This window comes from Anthonomus grandis, chromosome 1 (genome assembly GCF_022605725.1).
Source record: "Anthonomus grandis grandis chromosome 1, icAntGran1.3, whole genome shotgun sequence".
In the NCBI taxonomy this organism is placed as follows: Eukaryota; Metazoa; Arthropoda; class Insecta; order Coleoptera; family Curculionidae; genus Anthonomus; species Anthonomus grandis.
The window spans coordinates 28,665,132-28,686,551 of record NC_065546.1 but is presented as its reverse complement, the minus strand read 5'-3'; the positions used below and the strand labels follow the sequence as shown (position 1 = coordinate 28,686,551).

The window sequence follows — 21,420 nt, the reverse complement described above, 5'->3', positions numbered from 1 at the left end:
AAAAAGACGTCTCATTTAAAACTGGGATATTTTGTGGTGTAGGAACACATTTAACTGGATAACAAAAGCCATAATACTTATGTACAAATTTGGTATAAAGCATTTATAAAAGAATCTTATATAACTAAGTTATGTTAAGCACAATTTGTTATTTAGCTACTTTATAATTGTTTTAAAACATACCTATAAAACGGATATAAAATAATTTTATAAAGGTTTTGTAGAAAATTATATTAGATGAACGAAGACTTTATTATAAAACAAATTATTTTCAATGACTTTATAGTTATAAGAATTATGTTTATAAAAATATTTTACTACTCTCTAAAATGTTATTTATATAGTATTTATAAAAGTTTTTTAAAATAAATTGGTATTTTTATGCATAAAATTGTTGTTTAAGAAGATTGAAATTAATTTATATCTATTAGATTAGTCTGTTTTTTTTATGCCTATACTGATTTATAATATATATTTGTTTTCAAAATGTCTAGAATTTCTTGTTTGAAAAACATTAAAAATCATGAAATTTTATAAGAAAATTAAAGAAAAATATTTTAAAAACCATTGAATATCATTCATTCGAATGCAAATATTAGTGATCTAATTAGATGGCCATCTTCATCAGACAACATTTATTAACCTGAAACATTGGAAAATCATCAGAATGCTGACATATTAGATATCCACGATGATGAAGTGGAAGCTATAAATAGTACTAATAAGGTTAACGATCTTATTTATACTAACATTTCTAAAAATATAGAGACTAGTAGTGAGCTTTTAATAGAAGATTTTTAATAAAAGAATTCCAAATATTATTCCTTCAGATCTCTTAGAATAACAAAATCATCCTCAAATTCAAACCTTTCCTCTTGAATTCTACATAGGGCCATCTGTTAAGTGGTGACAGCGTTGGCGAATAAAACAATTATATTTTAAGCGGATTCTTTATAAAATAAAGATATTATTTATCACTTTTACTACAGATAAAATAATTATATTTCAGCCTTGTCTCGTGAATAAGTAGAACAGGTAGTATCTCTGATGGCATCGAGTCTCACACAAATTCAAAGCAAATAAAAAACCCCACCGGTCTTGCATACCTAAATCCATTGCATACCTTCAGTCTTCGTTTGTGTGTCGAGTCGACCATATGTACCGCTCCGCTTTTCTAAATTATCGATTTTTATTTTGTACCGTGTTGTTCATTGTTCATTAAATAAATAGGTTAATATGCCTAAGCACAGCCGTAAACGACAACATTCTCGTAGCCGATCTAGAGAACGGAAAAATCGGCGTTTAGAAAAACGATTGGCCGAAATGCAACGACAATTAGATGAAATTAATAGTCGGGAAAAAGCGTCGTTTGGAGAGCTCTAGAGGCGGTGATGCCGGAGAACCCAGTGCATATTCTTCACCGTATGATAATGATTTGTCACCTCGCCACTCTGTTCGTGAAACAGTTAGGGTGGATGTCCACCAGTTAAACAGTAAGTACCAAATAGTACGTTTTTGGTGACGTACATTTTAAATTGTATGTTTTTGGTAACATAAGTACATATATATATATATATATATATATGTATATATATATATATATATATATATATATATATATATAATATTTATATATATATATATATATATATATAATATTTATATATATATATATATATATATATATATAATATTTATATATATATATATATAAAGGACATGCCTGTACCTTTGTTTATTTTTAGTGAAAAAATAAACTTAATTTTAAAATTATGTTTTTGGCAACATATTTTTTGTACAACCTACATGTATTTGTTGTTCGAGACATGATATTATGTGTTTTTGATAACACTTTAATATGCTTATTGTTCTGATTCTGTTTTAATACAAATTAGAAATTAACATGTCTCTTTTATTGCTTCAGGTAATTCTGAATAGCAAAAAAAGAATCCTCAGCCCCCGATCGTGCAATCAGAGGAAGCAAAAGAAAAATCTTTGAGTTCTGAGGTTTTGCAGATACTTGGCGATGAGCCAATAAATAAGACCGTCTTAGGACCTTCAATTTATGAGGCAGTAGTCCCTCGCTGGAGAAATATTTTACAGAATGGTTTAAGTGAGGAGAATATTCAAGTTCTTCTCCAAAAACATATAATACCCGAAAATTTTAAGTCTCTGGAAGTACCTCAGTTAAATCCCGAGGTTAAGGCAGCCTTAACTGCTCAAATACTCCGCAGAGATGAGCGCCTGGTGCGAAAACAGCAGTTTGTGGCTGCAAGCATATCAGCAATTTCCCAAGCCTTAACTTTGATGCTAGCTGAAGAAGGGAGGGGCAACAACGTATATATGCAATACCTAAGTAATGCTGGCTGCCTATTCTGTCATCTACACCATCTTGACACCATGACACGCAAAGATCTTATTTCTATAAATTTGAATGAGGATCTAAAAGATACGCTTTCTGCTGCGCCTACTGATAATTTCTTGTTTGGTCAAGCATTGGAAGAACGAGTGAAGTTCCATTAATTCGTCTATTGAAGACCGTTTAAAAATTGGAGCTATTAGTAAAGTAACACCATGTAAAAATCAATTGTCTACCCTTTGGTTTAAACTCTGCTCCCTTAGTATTTACCAAGATCATGAAACCAATACTAGCCTATTTAAGGAGCAGAAATCACACATGTGTACTATTTGTAGACGATTTTTTGCTATTTGGTAATTCCCAAAAGGAGTGCCATAATAATATCATGTCGACTATCAAATTATTACAAAACTTGGGTTTTATAGTTAATTACAAAAAAAAAGTGTATTATGTCCCTCAACTTGTGTTCGATATTTAGGATTTTTATATAATTCTACAACAATGACTGTTTCGCTACCTAACAACGGAAAAAATTTTAAAAGTTTTAAAATTGCTAAGAAAATTTTCAAATTCTCGAAATTGTCGAATAAGGGAAATAATATTATTATTCGTACATTTTAAATTGTATGTTTTTGGCAACATACATTCTTGTTGTTTTTGGCAACATACATTCTTGTTGTTTTTGGTGACAACATAATTTAATGTTGTTACCTAGTTTGTACCGTACCTATGTTTTTGGTAACTTTAAAAAAAAAATCTGCAGGCAATTTTAATGCAAAAATGGAAATATCTTCTATACTCAAAGAAGATTTTAATTGCTGGCTAACAAATTTAGCTACAGCTAATAATGCGATTAAAAAAGAATACATGGTTTTTGGACCGAAAGAGAAAAAACTTATCATATAAATTATTTAGAGCTAAAAGCTGTTTATTTGGTTTTAAAACATTTTGCTGAAAATGCTTCAGATTGCAATATATTATTTCGAGTTGACAATACAACTGCCATGGCTTATATTAATAAGATGGGAAGTGTACAGCACCAATCCCTAAATAAATTATCTCGTATTATTTGGCAATGGTGCGAGGGTAAAAATATCTATTTATATGCCAGTTATATAAAGTCTAAAGACAATTTTGAAGCAAATGCACAATCCAGACTTAAATTATCCAAAGAAACCGAATGGGAAATAAGCAACTTGGTGTTTAAAGATATAATATCCACTTTTGGGAAACCAGAAGTTGATCTCTTTGCTTCAAAAATGAACGCTAAATGCAAAAAGCTTGTATCATGGTTGGGGAGTTCAGAATGCATAGCAGTGGACGCCTTTACGATAAAATGGAACAAGTTTTTTTTTATGCTTTTCCACCATTTTCTGTTATTCTTCGTGCTTTGCACAAAATAAAAGAGGAAAAAGCTAGAGGAATTGCCCTTCTAAACATCCCAGCCATGGTACCCACTTTTTACATCATTATTAGAATCAACACCTTTAGTTTTCGAGGCTGACGAACGTTTACTTCCTTTTAGGAACATGCCTCATCCACTTTGGCGAAAAATTTCTGGTGGCAGGAGTGTTATCCTCCAAGCCCTGAGAGCTGGTTCAGTACCTGAAGAAGCTTTAGAAATTTGCTTGGCCTCCATTACTACCTCTACAATTCAACAATATAATTCAGGTCTTAAACTGTGGTGGCAATTTAGAAAATCTCGAAACATGAATGTTTATTCAGCCTCTGTCTTTTTTCAGTACTCTTCTTTTGCCTTTCTTTAATCAAGATAAGAAAATTTGTTCAGCTAGAACCTTAATTGAGTATTTAAATAAAACCAAGAATTTAAGACAGACGTCAAAAAATCTTTTTATTACCGTTAAGAAACCTCATAGAGATGTCACTTCTCAAATAATTTCTAAATGGTTAAAGGTGATTCTAAAGAAGAGTGGGTTGGATACGAACCAATTCACAGCTCATAATACTCGCCATGCTGCGACGTCTGCATCTGCGCGAAAAAGAGTATCTTATGACTCTATTCGGCTTGCAGCTGGCTGGTCGGAGAAATCCTCTGTTTTGCCAATCATTATAACAGACCTTCTTAGTTGTTAGTATTATGATGAGAGTTTTTATCTTTAAGTTTCTTGTTTCTAATGTTAGTATAGGAAAATATTTTCCAGATTTGTTATTTGTCATATTAAGTAGGTACATTTTTATTAAGATATAAGTTACCTTGAAAAATAAATGTATAACCATATTATGTTGTTGCCATCCTTAGAATTAATGTTTTATGTACATACCAATTCTAAGGGTGTGCCTAATATTATTTTTTCTCGTTATTCGGTTCGTTATGTTGTTTAATTATTATTAATATGACATGTTTCCGATGAAAATTGTTGCAACTTGCTTTAAATAGCTACCTGTTCTACTTATTTACGAGACAAGGCTGAAATATAATTAACAGATCAAACGAACTTACCTAAGTGAAGTTCGATCTGGATTATATGAAGCCTTGTCGAAGTAAATAAGTCCCTTCCCTACCCTATTATTTATTTCCCTTGGTTGCAACAATGTAGCTTTGAAGAAGACTGAAGGTATGCAGGACCGGGGGGGGTTTTTTATTTGCTTTGAATTTGTGTAAGACTCGATGCCATAGGAGATACTACCTGTTCTACTTATTTACTTCGACAAGGCTTCATATAATCCAGATCGAACTTCACTTAGGTAAGTTCGTTTGATCTGTTAATTATGTTATATTAGTGTTTCTTATAAAATTAAATAGATTTATTCAATGATGCAATTTTTAATGACATTTATTTCCGCCATGTTGGGTTTTACGAATTAAATTGAATGCATTCGCAATTTTAAGAAAAACATACTCGATTTAGGATTTAGTTTGTGATAGTTCTAATTTATTTATGTACATAATATAAATATAAGGTAAAATTATGCGAAAAAGTTGCAATTTTTTAAATCTTGATTTTAGGAAATTCTTTTTTACTTATCCAAAATCTTTAATATTCCGAAGGGGCATCAAAATTGAGATGCGAATATGCACCTATAATATCCGTTGCGTAAGACAATATTCGCCCGGAGAACCCTAAAATAATGTTTTCCTATATAATAATTATTACAGCTAAGCCACAATGATAGGTGTATTTAATTTCGCCATCTATCTTTTTACCAAAGGTATGGAGCTTATAAACTTTCTTAATTTTATTAATCTCTAGGAGTGGAATAAAATAATCTCAGCCGAATACAAATTGTGTTGATTTAAATATTTATATTTTGAAATATGTATTTTTGTCATTAAAATAATTTTGTAAATGCTTTATTATGGACTGGAATTGATTTTAATTGGGGCATTAAGAATTATAGTGGCCTAACCCACAAAAAGTTGATATTTAGATAAACCCATAAAGCAATTCTCAAATATCCAAAGAATCGACAGAAAAGTGGCCTAACCCATTTTAAACTATGTACGTATAGATCGCCACATGTTTCACTTTAATATTCAAATTATTTTTTTATTTTTAAATATTATACTGGCCTATCGGGGGTTAGGCCACTGTTATGTTAGGACTATCATTTGTTTACTTACGTTTAGATTAAAACGTGGCTGTTCTTTTTCTCAGTAAAAGTTGTTGTTTTTTTGAAAAAAATTGGGTTGTGTTAGTATGGAGAGTGTGGGTGAGTATTTTTAATTTATTCCGTTACCTGTATTATTATTTTGTTAGGAATTTCTACTTTTACTGATAGTAGCACGGCAAAAATTGAGGTTATTCAAATTTTACTTTACTTAAATAGTTTTTAATGCCTTTTATAAAGGTTAAGTCAGTTTATAAAACTTTTACTAGTGCTTAGTAGGTAGTGCAAAGACATTTATTAATCCTGTTTGTAAATGCATTAATAAGTGCTCTGATAAAATTAAGGTCGATCAATCTAAGAAAGTCTTTGAAAATTTTTATAGTTTGGCAAATTTTGACTTGCAGTCGTCGTATATATTTGGACAAGTAAATGTTATAAAAAAAATCAGGGTATACACTGATAATGCAAATAGCAGGCGAAATATGACAAGGGTTTGTAATTTGCCAAATAATGAAAATGGAATTGATGTGAAGGTCTGTAAAGAATTTTTTAAGCAAGTTTTGCAGATTTCGGATGGCAGATTGTCAAGGGTTCTTCTCAAAAAGTCAGAAGGAATCCCTCCGATAGATAAGCGGGGAAAACATCCCTCTGCCAGGAGAACGCCTGATTCGAAGGTAAGACGTTAAGACCTTTATAGAAAGGTTTCCAGTTTTTGAGTCACATTATTCTAGAGCTAAGAGTGGACAACGAAAATATTTGGCTCCTTATTTAAATATTCAAATATTATACAATCTCTATAAAGAGCAGTACACGTCACCTGTCAGCAATCATGTTTTTAGAGATATTTTCAATACTCACTTCAACCTCCATTTTCATGCCCCAATAACAGATAGCTGTCGCAGATGCGATGAATTCAATAATAAAATTAAAATAAGTAATAACGAAAAAAAAAGAACTTAGAAATACAAGAGGAGCTACATCTTCGAAAAGCAGATCTGGCAAGAAATGAAATGAAAAAAGATGGAGAAGAAGCATTAGTAAAAGAAAACGAGACCGTTGCTATTGCATTTGACTTAATGAAAATTTTGCCCACCCCAGTATTGTCCAGAGGAATTACATATTATAAGCGTCAACTATGGACATATTGCTTGGGTAAGTTAGTTTTTTCTAATATTAATGATAAAACTAAAAATATTAGAAGTTTAGTGTTTAATATTTCTTTTCCTTTTAGGAGTCAATGATTTAGCCCATAATACCGCAGTTATGTACGTTTGGAATGAATCCGTCGCTTCAAGAGGGCCTCAGAAGATTGGCTCTTGCCTTATCCACTATTGCAAAAATTTTGTGTCAGAAAAAAAACTTATCATGTATAGCGATCAATGTGGCGGCCAGAATCGCAATATTAAGATGGCACTCATTTGCGACTATATGACAAATTCAGCGCAGTTCTCTATCACTGAAATAAATCACAAGTTTTTAGTATCAGGTCACTCATACCTTCCGTGTGATCAAGATTTTGGCGTTGTAGAAAAAGAAAAAAAAATCATAAAGATGTGTTTATACCGGAGCACTGGATGACTGTTATTAAAGCTGCACGAAAGAGAAAAAAAAATTTCCACGAAAAAAAATTTTTCCACGAAGAAACTGGAGGGCGCTATTACTAATAGAAAAAGCAGTACAGATGGCTCTAAGGTAGAGTGGCTAAAAATGCAATGGATTAAATTTTCGAATGACACAAAACACCAATTTCATTTTAAATACTCAAACTCAAGGATGGTCCCATTTAATACAGTTTCAATAGCCAAACGCAATCCTTGTGATCCAGTTGAAAATTTGGATCTGCTGTTCATCTGCTTAGGGCGTCCAATAGAAAAAAAGAAAAAATATGACCTAATGGAACTTCTTCCATATGTTCCACCAATTTTTCATGGCTTTTACCATAACTTAAAGACATCTGCCTCAGCGATTGACGAACTGGGAGAAAACAGAGATGATGTGGCTGTGTAGGGCTCCTTGAATAGACTTTCCTAATTTTTTCATGTACTATCTGTATTAAAAATATACCTTTTTGCATTATAATCTGCTTTTTCATTTAATTTTTAGAGATTTCAGAATATTTCAAGCACATTTCTACTGAATGCTGCTTAGGAACATCTTTCTCCCGTTTTCCTCTCTCCCGTGTAATAGAGGACAATAAATTTCATCAGTAAAGTCTAACGGCGTTTTAATTCCCCGAACTATTTACAATAACCTACAGTCGCATAATTTAGAAGTGGCATTTTCAATAATATACATAAAAAAATTGCTATAATTTTACCACCTCGTATTTTTACGAATACGTCAACGTTTCTACTCACTTCTTCTCTTCGTTTTTTCAAACTGAGTCGGTCCTCGCTCATAACCAGGGCGAACATAACCAAAGATATAAATTGACTGGTGTAGGCTTTAGTAGACGCGACACCGATCTCGGGTCCGGCGTTGATGTGAACTCCGCAATGCGATTCCCGACAGATGGAGCTGCCCACGGTGTTGGTTATGCCGACGATCAAAGCGCCGCGCTGTTTGCAGTAACGCAGAGCCATCAGAGTATCCGCAGTTTCTCCTAAAAGGGATCATCAATATTATACGCGAACCTGTATTTTCATTATTGACTTACCGGATTGTGAAATAAAGAAACACACGTCGTCCCTAAAAACTGGAGTAGTCCTGTCCAAAAAGTCGCTGGCCAACTCGACCATGACGGGAAGTTCAGTTAGTTCCTCCAACAGTTGCCTGGTGGCAATGGCACTGTGGTATGAAGTGCCACAGCCTATAAGCATTAGTCTCCTGCAACGTTTGATTTCTGGAATGTGTTCTTTGATACCCCCTAAGGTTACAGTCTGAAAAATGAGAGGATGTAAGAGAACATTTTACACTAAAGATTAATGTAAAAGACACACTATTTCCAGAAACAATCTGTAAATAGGCTTGGAAGTGTTATAAATACCTTTGTTTCGAAATTAACGCGACCCCTCATAGTGTTCACGACAGATTCGGGCTGCTCAAAGATCTCCTTTTGCATGTAGTAGTCGTAATTGCCCTTCATGATTTGCTGCAGTTCCATTTTTAAAGTGGTAATCTCGCGATGGTTGGGATCGTCGGCCCCTCCGCGTCTTATACGGTGGATACTTAGGATGCCGTTCCTTACGGCGGCGATATCATCGTCCTAAACAAAAATTAACCAAATTATTTCAGTATTTTAGTTCCTTAAGTTTTAATTTAAAGTTATATAAATTAATATCGAAATTCATTTTAAAAAAATTCATAGGACTTTTAAAAAAATTCAAAGTTGGATGTGAGGTCAATTAAAATCCAAGCTCTTTAAAACTTTTTTTCTTTTAATGCGAACGTTTTGGCCTATATTAGACCTTCTTCAAGGCGAACCAAAAAATTCCTTTTCGTTAGACTGTTATACAGGGTGTTTATTTGAAAACTTCCCACCACGGATTTATCAAAAACCACTGTTTAAAAAAAAAAACGCCGAAATACGTCAAAAGGTTTGTCAAGGGGGACAACTTTCTAACCTAAAAATACTTCACCCCCTTTCACCCTATGCCCCCCAGGGTCATCCCCTTAAAAATTTGAAATGGCAAGGGGTATCGAGTTTAAAAGGTCTTTCGAAGTCTTTTATTTTGACGTTTGATTTTTTTAAATCGGTCGATTCGTTTTCGCGAAAATTAAAAAAAAAATTGTTTATCTTAATTTGTTCAGATAGAAAATAAAAACATGAAAATATCAGTTTTTATTTCAATAAGTGTTCAAAATGTTGCCCGTTTTTGGCCAAACAATGATATAGGCGATGTTCAAATTCCTGATGGACAAAAATATGTTGTGGGATATCATGGCAGCTGTCGATGATGCGTTGACGAAGTTCATCCAAACTTTCAGGTTGGGGAGTAAACACAATAGATTTCAAATGACCCCATAGAAAAAAGTCTAACGGCGTTATATCAGGAGATCTAGCAGGCCATTCTATAGGCCCCCTTCGCCCTATCTCGAAAACGAATCGACCTATTTAAAAAAATCAAACGTCAAAATAAAATACACCATGTTATTCCACTTTTTACAGTCTAACGAAAAGCTTTAATTTTTCTGAAGAAGGCTAATATAGGTCGAAACATTTGCATTAAAAGAAAAAAAGTTTTGAGCAGCTTGGTTTTTAATTGACCCCACATCCAACTTAACCCTTAAAAGTTAACACAATGGAACTGGTTTACTAAAACAACACATTAAATCGCTAAATTAATTTTATAAAAAATATTAATAAAATGAATGTATTAATATATGAAAATTACTCTATATTATGTCAATTCTCTGATTTTTTCCAATTATTTTTAGCAAATATATTGCCATATCTAGTAAAAACGTTTTTCCCGCAAGCTTTTCTTAAGCCTCTTTAAATAATGCAAGTCTACTTTTGATAAGATCCTCTATAATAATGCCTATTTTTGTCCCTCTAAGTTTACTTACATTTTTGAGAATGTTCCGTTTCATGTGGTATTATTCGAGTTTAACGTTAATAGGCCGTGGTTTATTGTTATGCCTGTTATTCCTATTGTCATTAACACTATCGATTATAATTTTGAGCTGATTGGTAAAAAACTCCTCGTCGGCAAATAATTCCTGTATTGCTTCCTGTATGACACTACATCACTGGATAATTTAAGACCCATTTCCTTTTGTGTTTTTTGAAATTATAAGGTTTTGTAGTTTAAGATGATATAAAACTTAAGACAAAATAAGCACTTTAAACTTGTTAAATTATACAATTTTATAGAGCGCGATGTGGACATAATTCTCAACTCGATATTTTAAATAACTATTAAAATTAATTGATATTTTTACAATACTCTCGATTTTGCTATTGAAATGTTTGTTGCAATTAAACGTTTTAAATCATTTGAGTTTCCTACTTCGTAAAAAGTGCAATCTTGATTTTAATTCTATTAACAGATCTCTAACTGATGTTTTCAATGCGATTAACGACCTTAAAACTAAATATTCTGAAGCAGCTGATGGCATACCATCAGTCTTATTGAAAAATTATGTATGTACCCTAATCAAGCTCCTCCATTACCTATTTTATTTCTCTCATGGTATAGTCGGATCATAAACATCAGCAACACGGCTTTTCTGAGGGTAAATCTACCGTAACCAATTTGGTTACATATCAACAATACTTGTTAAACATGTTTGAGAACCTTAGTCTGGTGAACAGTATTTACACTTCTCGAGACATCGAGTTCTCGAAGACATCTCACATCTCCTTTAGAAGTCCGTTAGAGAGTCTTTTAAAGTGGACTGATGGATTTTTGTCAAATCGTATTAAATTGGTGCGTATAAATAACATAATTTCTAAACAAATTCAGATATTTTTCGGTGTACTGTACCTCAGAACTCCCACATAGAGCTTATTTTATCTATTAATGTTGTTTGTTGTGTTATTTGCAGACGATCTAAAATTGTACAAGGTGATAAAATAATTACTGCTTTGGAGCTTAATATTAAAGAATGCTTAAGCATTTCATTTGGTCGTTCTCTCAGATTAGCTGTAAATCATCGGAATGACATAAGTCGCACACCACATGACGTCTCGAAGGTTGGCGTGAATTTTCCGGAACACCGTTCTGCAGAGTATATAAGGAGCCGCATCGCCGAATGAAGTCAATTCAGTGAAGTAAAGTTCGGAATATTGGCGCGACATTTAAATCAGACAAATCGTTATAAATAAACATAAAATAAGTGATCGTGTTCTTAATGGAACTGTCTAAATAAATTAGTTTTAATTTTTACCTAACGAATGGGGAAAAACACTATAATATATGTTAGGTTTAGTATAAGAGTTCCCGCTCTCGATGATGATGTCATCCGTAAATCGTTGTCTCGGCAATCCATTAAAGCCAAGATTATGTTTAATTTGCATTTAATTTAATTTTTGATTTGGTTAGATTTTGCGAAGTCAGTAGTCGTCGCGCTCTTGACTTGATAAAATCGGGTAATAAAAGCAATTTGAGGCAATTTGTTGAGTTTTATTTAAAATAGAAGAATTAATTAACTTAAAATCTATATATTTTTTTAATTTAATTTTTCTTTACAAAAATGTTTCTTCTGTCCCCATTAGTTGAAAATGAACAGTACCAACAACAATGTTTGTAATGAGAGGATGGGTAGCAATGACTTTTCTACTAAAGTAAAAATGTAAAAAAAAAATTACGGAAAGCATAACAGCCCGTCTTAGAGATTTCGAATCCAGTAAGACTTTAATAATATCAACTTCTTTATATCCCAGATTTAAAAATATTGGTTTTAGTAAGCCTGCGGTCTCAGATAAGGCCAAGAAATGTATTATTGATTTGGTAGATCAAAATATAAAAGCCAAATACTCAACAAATAAAGCAGCGACCTTAGAGGTAATGCAACTTCGGAAAAGCTAGAATTTGAATTGTGGAAGCAATTAAATAAGTCAGTTTAATTTTAGCCCAGATTTAATTAAAGTGCGCCAGCATGTCCATAGGGGAAGTTAGCCTTTATCTAGAAGAAGAAATTAGGAACAAGGATCCAGTTTCTACACCTGTTGGATGCAAACGTGTTTTTTCCAAAACAGCAATCCTTATTTCAGAACGACATTCTTTTGTCGTAGTTATATACACGATAATTAACCCGGTCTAAAAGGAACATGAGACACATTCGGTGACTTCGGTATGATGGATCAGGCGGAAGTTGCAACCCATGATTTAAGGGTTAATATTGAATCAAAAGGGAAAACATTAGTATTCATAATCCTATAAGACAACGGATCTAGTGGAAAAAAAATCTAACAAAATTATCTGGCCCTCCAAGTTGGGGGTTGAGGCGTCAGGTCAGTTCCCTGTCACCTGTAAGACTTTAACTTACTAAAAAGAAAGAAAATAAACTTGGAATATATAATACAAGAGCTACTTACTTAGGTATGGAAATGGTGGGTTCAACAGAGATGATACATAAAGTTATTGGTACAGAAATTATTAACAGCTATGCACTAGAGTTCCGAAACATAAAAAAGACAAAAAGACGTGTCTCGATCATGATACACAAGGATAAATTAACAGACTTCGACGAACATTTTATTCGTGTTAATATTACCATAAATTAGAAACCAGTGACAATCCTTGGACTATACGCAATATCTGATGACCAACCACTAGCAAAAAAGGAAGAATTTTTTGAACAGGTCAGTGATGAACTTATGCAAATCGGCAAGTCAAGATTGTAGTACTTGGTTATCTAAATAGTAGAGTTGATTAATACAAACGACAAGTGAGAGACTGATTGAAATGTGCCAATAATGTCTATTAATACACACGGATACAACACACAAGAAACCTTAAATCAATTATGGATTATGTAAATGGAGCGGATATGATATAAACACGCTTCCAAAGAATATTACAATTAGCAGGGGAGTAGACAAATAATTGTTATTGTAATTCAAAATATTAAAAGTATAAATTACTAAAAAATTCTTGGGATCATGATGTATAGAATTTTCAGTATTTGTTATATAAACCTTATACGCTGCATCAATATAGGACTTTATAAATGCTCGCAAGACTCTTGTCAATTAATAATTTAGTTCTTTTCCACCTTATATGAAACCTAGACTTTTTTTTTAAGAAATGCCACACTTCTGGGCAGTATACCAGCTGGATATATTTATACGTACCTCAAAATAAATGACGCGATTGGTGTGTTCTATGACGGCCGATGCGTCTGATGCAAAGAAATATTCGACCTGTTTGTCTTCCAATGGTTCGAATTCGGTGGATCCGGTCCTGGGAATAGCGGGGAAGTCGCCACGTCCATGCGGTCTATGGTCTAAAAACAAATTATGGAATATTTAAATTTTTTTTGAACGTATGTAATTGTTTAGCACCGTCACCTTGCAAAGAATCTAAAAGAATCAAGATATGGCTTAAATTTAAGTTAATATTCAGGCAATAATTTATTAATTAGATTTTTTTTATACTATTAACTGAAATTCTGAACACTGAGGTCATCATCATTTTACTGCTTTGCCTACTTTTTTTAAAAACCAACAACCAAGATTGACTTCCAACTTAGTACAACTATATTGGCATAAATATATTAAAGGTACTTACCGTAAACGATCTAACTTACTAATTTTGTATATCCACCACCATAAACATAAAGGTTAAAGCAAAATTAATACGTAAAAGCATAATAAATACATAAATAAACTACCTGGATCATTTTCTGCATCTGCTCGCAACAAGGTCCCCCAGGAAAAAATAAAAAGGAAAAAACAACAAAAGATTAATACAAGACGCTAGACTAAAAAAATACAAACATCATAAACAAATAAAAATCAGCTTTTGCGATTTTTATTTGTTTATTAGTTGTCAATAATTAAGCTAAAACAATTATTATCATGCGCTGGAAACACGTATATCACAAACACAAATCGCGATTCTGAATCATAATTAAATAAAACTAAAAATAATATTAGTAAAAGGGTATATGTACCTTTGGGTGAGGGCGGAGGTTCGTCTATTTGGCATAACAGTCCAGAGAAGGAGACAAAAAGTACCATAACAAACATAAAGTGGTTAATAAAGTAAAATATACAACTAAAACATATAGACAACATTCATATTATGTTAAAAAAAATATATACAGGTTAAATAATTAGTAAAATACAATTATAGTGAGATGCCTATTTCATTTAGACACATTTTTGCTTACAGCTCAATCTTGTCACATTCAATTATTTGTGTCTAAATAATATAGGAGCATCTTATATACATGAAATATTAGTTTTCTCAATGAAAGTGTGAAAAGATGAGTTAATAAAAATATAAACACTATGAAATGATCATATTTTAATTAAATGGTTTAGTAACATTGGCATTACTGTTATACAGAGTGGGCACTCTAGCTGAAATAAATTTGTTACTCTTTTAAAAAAAAATTATTCAGGAAAATACAAAAACAAGTTACGTTAGTTAACAAATCTATTATAAAAAAAATACTTACAACCCCTTCCAAAAGGTAAAACCTAACCACATTTAATAATTAAATGGGATGATAAGCATGATATGAAATTAAAAAAAAGGCCTTTGCATTTACAAAAATAAAGTATTATAAAAAAAATTCTTTGTGCAGTCCTAGTTTTCAAAAATAAAAAAAATCGTTGCATATTCGGAAATAAAAGATATTTAAAAAAAATTGAATCCTTTTATATCTTTTAAAATAAATTCTATGAAAATATAAAATTTTACTAATACATCCAGTAGATAGTAACCTACTTTTGTCAATAAGAGTTATCATATATTTTGCTTATTTTATCCTAAAATCCTGCAATTTCATTTAAAATTAATTGAATTATAAGCAAATCTTTAAATAAAAATTATTTCTGTAAGTAAATGCGCTTCGTAGCCATTTAAGTTATGCATACTTTTTCTTATTTAAATCCTGAGCTTCTAGTTCGAAATAATTTAAGAAATAAAATAAATAAGTTATATTTTTTAGCTTTAATTCATTTATAGGAAGTCATCTTTTGTCATCGCATTTTAATTAAAAAACGACCATTTTTCTCAGTAATTTTCCAAGGGAAAGAATTTTCTCTATTATATAGTTATTACCTATTTTTTTTATTGAAAAATTCTACCCTTTTAAACCCCAAAAAGTGCCTGGTGTCCATTTAAATTATGCACAGCTTTAATTAATTTTTGAAGGGTTACTGTAAAACATCTTACGCTTCATAAAACTTGGCAAAGTTGTGATAAAATTACAAAAAGTAGAAATTTTTTAGAAATATTCAGTATAAAACAATGTAAATAGAGAAATATAAAGAGAACGAAGTGCACTTTTTTTTTAACAAATAAATATTTTTGTTAGGCCTTTTAAGCCTAGATAATTACCACTTAATAATTGAGTGTTGTTTTATGTAAAATCCAAAGAAATGGAAGATTTTTTTTTTACCCAATATATATACAGTAGTGGAAAAATGTAGAGCAACATTTAATAAGTTGCTAAAATAAAATATTAGATGATGACTTTCAGCATAAAATTTCTGTAGATAAAAACATATGGTACTTATAAATGGTTTGCCAATAAAAACTGTTAATTCTTATCTCGTTTTACCAAGGGACACAAAAAAGAATACTTCAGAGTGGAAAAAAGTAAATCAACATTTTTGAAATATTTCTCAAATCATGCAAAATATTTTACTTAGTGTTAATTTAAACTGATAAGTTGACGCTATTTGGCTGCTTAAGATGCCTCGCGGTAAACATTTATCTGTCGATATTAAAAATAGAATTATTGATTGATACAAAAGTGGTCAAAAGCAGATTGTTATCGCAAAGACATTTAAGTTACATAGATCTATCGTGTCTCGTACAATTAAGCAGTTTCATATAAATAGCGATTAATCTGTTAAGAAAAAGTCATGGAGACGTAGAAAAACCACTCCATATACCGATAAACAAATTATCAAAATTGCTAAAAATGAGCCTTTTCTGGGATCCAATAAGATAAAGCACCGCATATCCGAAGAGCTTGGAGTAAACGTGACTTCGAGGACGGTGAGAAATAAACTATTAGAGGCCAAGTTATTTGCCAGAAGACCTGCCAAAAAACCACTGCTGTCAAAAAATAATAGACGTTCCCGTTTAAGTTTTGCCAAAACGCATCTACATTATATAGAGCATGATTGGAAAAAGGTAATCTGGAGCGATGAATCCAAGTTTTGTTTGTTCAAAAGTGATGGAATTGTGTATGTTAGACGCCCTGTCAATGACAGACTAACCCCAAGTATACCTGTCCAACAGTGAAACATGGTGGTGGAGCAGTAATGGTTTGGGGATTCTTTTCGGGCTATGGTATGGGCTCCCTGTATAAAATAGACCAGTTTCAATATAAGGACATATTAGAGAGCCAAATGATTCCATATGCTGATGATACTATGCCTTTAAGACATTTATTTCAACAGGACAACGATCCCGAGCATTCTTCTCGGTTCGTAAAAGCTTGGTTCAGAAAGGTAAACATTAATGTAATGGAATGGCCTTCACAATCCCCTGATCTCAATCCAATTGAGAATCTGTGGGACATTTTAGATTCCAAAATCAGAGGAAAATCTTATAAAAATCAGCAATTGTTTGAAGCATTGAAGGAAGCATGGGTGAATATGGATCCAGGGATTATTTCTAAGCTAATAAGATCTATGCCAAAACGTTGTGAAGATGTAATTAAGAATAACGGGTACTTTATAAAATATTAACTTATGTTTTTTTTTGATTTATTAGAAATGAAATAAAAACGAATATTAAAAAATTTTGCTTTACTTTTTTCCACCTAAAAAATAATTTTTTAATACAAAAATACTAAGGACAAGGAAACGTTTCTTAATATTAAATTGCTTGTGTAATAATAAATTACTGGAATTAATTTTACTTCTGATTTACATTCACTGCTTAAAAAAATTAAGTATTTTCAAATGTTGCTCTACTTTTTTCCACTACTGTATCTATTTTTTTTAATTATTAGTAGGAGAAATATAAAGGGAACTTGAATCAATATACAGTATTAGCTATAACTATATATTTTACTTTAACCATCGTACTAAAATGATAATAGTTGAAAAATATCTAACTATGCTTATTTATTGTTGATCGAGTAAGGAATTTATTGCCGCAAAAAAGTGCGATACGCCAAAATTTTTATCTATAAACATTTCTTGACCTGGACAAAATTATAGCAAGATTTACAGTGAGGAACAAAAGTATTGGCACATATTGATTTTTATTAAAATTCGGTTCAGTTTTTTTACATTCTTTAACAGAATATTTATATAAAGTAAAATATTTCTTTAGGTTTAGTGCTTATTTTAAGTGCATACATTGCAAATATGGGTCGCAAAGGCCAAGAAACGACGGAATCCGAGCGAAAAATAATTGTACAGCAGCGAAAAGAGGGTAACTCGTATTCAGCGATTGCCCAAATTGTGAAGTAGGTTTACTGTGCGTAGTGTCTTAAAAAGGTTTGAAACTGCAGAAAATTTCAAAAATAAGCCTAGAATTGGACGTCCGCCAAAGTTAACGGCAAGAAAGAAAAATTGTGAATAAAATTAAGCAAAATCCTCGAACTAGCGCTTCTGAAATTGCGGCTATATTGACAGAAGAAGATAGCATCAACGTGAGCTCAAAAACAGTACGACGAACTCTTCATAGGGCTGGATATAGTGCCAGAGTAGCTCGGAATAAACCATTTATTAATAAGGTTAACCAAAAAAAGCGTCTTGACTTTGCGAATGCACACTTTTATCAAGATAATATATTTTGGGACAAAGTAATATTCTCTGATGAAAGTAAATTGAACATTTTTCATTCAGATGGGAAAGTGACTGTGTGGAGGAAGCCCAATTGTGAATTAGATGCACAAAATTTGCATAAGACTGTGAAACATGGTGGTGGTAGTGTACTAGTGTGGGGCTGTATGTCATCGGGAGGGGTCGGAAATCTGGTTTTTATAGATAGTATTATGGACAAAAATGTATATTTAACTATTCTAAAAAAAACTTAAGGAAAATCTGTTTTATTTTTCATTATTATTATTGTACTAAATGTTTTAAATGTTTTTAGTTAGATAGTTATTATTGGGTTACATAAATATAGTAAACATTAATAAATTACTTTATAAAATTATGGTGTGGCAATACTTTTGTCCCTCACTGTAAAACGACTTATTTTGGTATTTATTTACAAAATATTAACGTTGTTGTATACAGTAAACTTTAAAATGACTCGTAATAAAACCGTGTCAGTTGAAATCCGTAATCAAGTAATTGAATTTTATAAGCAGGCTTTCAAACAATGTGTAATTGCAAAAAGTTACTTCTTACTGAGTTCGCTACACCGTATACGAGACAAAATAGATAGATTTATGTATACGGACGTTTTGAAAAATGTGATGCCTCTAAAATTCATGTTTCGACACGACAATGCTCCCAAACACTAAGCTTATAAAAGATTGGCTGAAGAACGAAAAAATCAAAATTCCCAAAAAGCCCACCCAAAGCCCGGACCTCAATCCAATTGAAAACTTATAGGAGATAAAACAAATTTTAACATGGAATATCAGAAATGCAGATTTTCAAAGCATTGTTTGAGGTATGCAACAACATTGATAGGAATATTATTAATAACTTAATTAGGTAAGTCAACATTTAAAAGATGTGCTGATAAGGCTAAAGGCTACTATGGCAAATATTGATAATGCACATTATTATGAATCTCAGTTTATGTTATTATACAAAATAAATTTCTTGCAGTAATTTTGTCCAGTATGTTTTTTATTTTTCTTAAATTTTGGATCACATATTTACATAATAATAGGAGTTTTTGATATTCAAGACCAACTGACTTATTACTTTACAAAATATTTACAAAATACTCATACATACTAAAAGTAGCCTAATCAAAAGAAAGAAAGTAATATTTCAAAAAATATTTCAATAAATATGGCCAATACTGTACAAAAATAATGGGCTTAAAAATAAAGCAATATTAATCTCATACCAAGTAAACATTAATTTAAACAACTTATCATTTAAAATAATAATTATTATATATTACCTAAATTTTGAATGAAAATATGGCGAAAATTTCCGGCTGGCGCTCAACTATAAGTTCTTTCAAAAGCTATTTTTTGCTAACTTAACTATTTTCAAAATGACAAAATAAAATATGTTGACTGAACGGAGGGGGACAATCGAATATCCAGCAAAATCAATTTACTCCATTAGATTTTACCTTGAGGTTACCTTAAAGGTAAAGTCTATGCTATTACAGCCAGAAATATTAAAAAAATTAAGCAGAGGATCAGAAATAAAATTCAACAAATTACGACGAAAGTTTTAAGTTTAGAAAAAAAAAATCATCTTCGTTTAGGACTTTGTCAAGAAGTAAATGGTTTTCATTTTAGATAGATAAGTCATAAATCGTTTTTTTCTAAACAATTTATATACCACTTTTCACCATCTTTTAAAATTCAAACAGTAACATTACCAAAAATGTTTCAATTTAATTTAAAAAATTAAAAAGAAATTTAATTTTTTTATATAAATTTAGTATAATATAATATCAAATTTGTGGGGTAATGGACCTTTTATGGGCTGACTCAGGTCATTTTTTAGCGATTAATCATTTCCTCAAAATAAAGAAAATACGCATTTAACTTCGCAATATATTGTTTTTAAATTCCATATCTTTATTTATTTTTCAATTTAAAGTCAAATATTAATTTGTTTTAGAAAGAAAAGTACACCGTCAATTTCCTTTTTAAAAGGGCTTTCCAGCAAGTGGCGTGATCCCGCTTTAAAAAAATTAAGTCCGGTTAGATTTTACCCTTTCAGGCGTTAAATAAATTTTTAATACATTGTCACAGGCCACAAAAAGTCTTAGCAGACGTTTTTCTGAAACACTTTTTTTCAAATTTATTCAAATTAGTTCCCAATCTGTATATACAAGAGAGTATATGGATTAAGATTTCCATACAGAGTGCTTCATAACTCCATAGTCCAATCTATTATCTGATAAAGAAAGCAATTTTTATAAGACATCCTGCATAGAGAATAATTCTCCAAAATATTACGGGTTTTAATCCCAAATAAACCCATGAAAAAACCACATCTTATTAGTCGTTAGTAAAGTGCATAAAAACCCCAATTTTAGTAAAAGAAAAACGAAAATTAATATAAGGCTGTCTAGGAAAGCTGGAAATTAAAACTACAAATAAGTTAGTAACTACTATCATGCAAAAAAATAAACTGTAAGCATGCTGATTATGAAAAAACACCAAAGTGTAGTACTTAGTTACCTTTTCACAGTCCATCCCACTACCTTAAATCTAAATAAAACTACTCGTTTTAACGAAAATCTGAATATTTAAAAGACATTCTTCTATAATAAATGAACGATTCAACAACAATGGATTACCTTTGCCATATAAAATGGGGATGTGGTCGCTTGCCAAACGGGTTTTGGTCTTAATACCGACCAATAGTGGAGAACCACGTCTGGTGGCCACGCATTCCCCAGGGAAGTTAGAGGATTTAAAACATAAAGCAAACGCTCCCTCCTAAAGATCAACAATTATCAATAATTTATAACAGCAAACCCGAATTTATCCACTCACCAACTGCTGAACCACATTTTCCACCAACTCCCTAAAAGAAAAAGTGGGATGTTGCTTGAAAAAGTGATAAACCAACTTGGCAATGATCTCCGTGTCGGTTTCACTTTCGAATCTATAGCCCTTTTGTTCCAAAAAATATTTCACTTCCTTGTAGTTGGTGATAATACCGTTGTGTACCACCACGAAGGTATTCGACTCGTCAGACCTAGATATAATTAATTTAATATTATAATTTTGGGAGTAGAAATAAATGT

At 31.5% G+C, this 21,420-nt stretch overlaps 1 protein-coding gene and 1 long non-coding RNA gene across 6 annotated transcripts in view; one reads left to right on the top strand and one right to left on the bottom strand.

Annotated features, from left to right (window-relative positions):
• The window catches only part of LOC126737131 (glutamine--fructose-6-phosphate aminotransferase [isomerizing] 2-like), a 43,899-nt gene that overhangs the window by 6,164 nt on the left and 16,315 nt on the right, over positions 1-21,420 (bottom strand). Inside the window, exons 5-12 of one of the 4 annotated variants that reach the window (XM_050441911.1) lie at positions 21,167-21,371; positions 20,968-21,109; positions 14,492-14,515; positions 14,210-14,227; positions 13,671-13,822; positions 8,916-9,134; positions 8,586-8,808; positions 8,287-8,531 (exon numbers count right to left, since the gene is read on the bottom strand). In XM_050441911.1, the coding sequence (XP_050297868.1) occupies positions 8,287-8,531; positions 8,586-8,808; positions 8,916-9,134; positions 13,671-13,822; positions 14,210-14,227; positions 14,492-14,515; positions 20,968-21,109; positions 21,167-21,371 (1,228 nt within the window). The remainder of the gene's footprint in view (positions 1-8,286; positions 8,532-8,585; positions 8,809-8,915; positions 9,135-13,670; positions 13,823-14,209; positions 14,228-14,491; positions 14,516-20,967; positions 21,110-21,166; positions 21,372-21,420) is intronic. The other 3 variants (XM_050441972.1, XM_050442056.1, XM_050442137.1) reach the window with 3 other exon arrangements.
• Positions 488-8,293, top strand: LOC126737350 (uncharacterized). Of its 2 annotated transcripts, XR_007661011.1 has the most exons (4): positions 488-1,493; positions 1,925-6,603; positions 6,661-7,081; positions 7,161-8,293. It is a non-coding gene; the product is annotated as an uncharacterized LOC126737350 (long non-coding RNA). The 2 variants fall into 2 exon arrangements; XR_007661008.1 differs by having other exon boundaries at positions 1,925-7,081.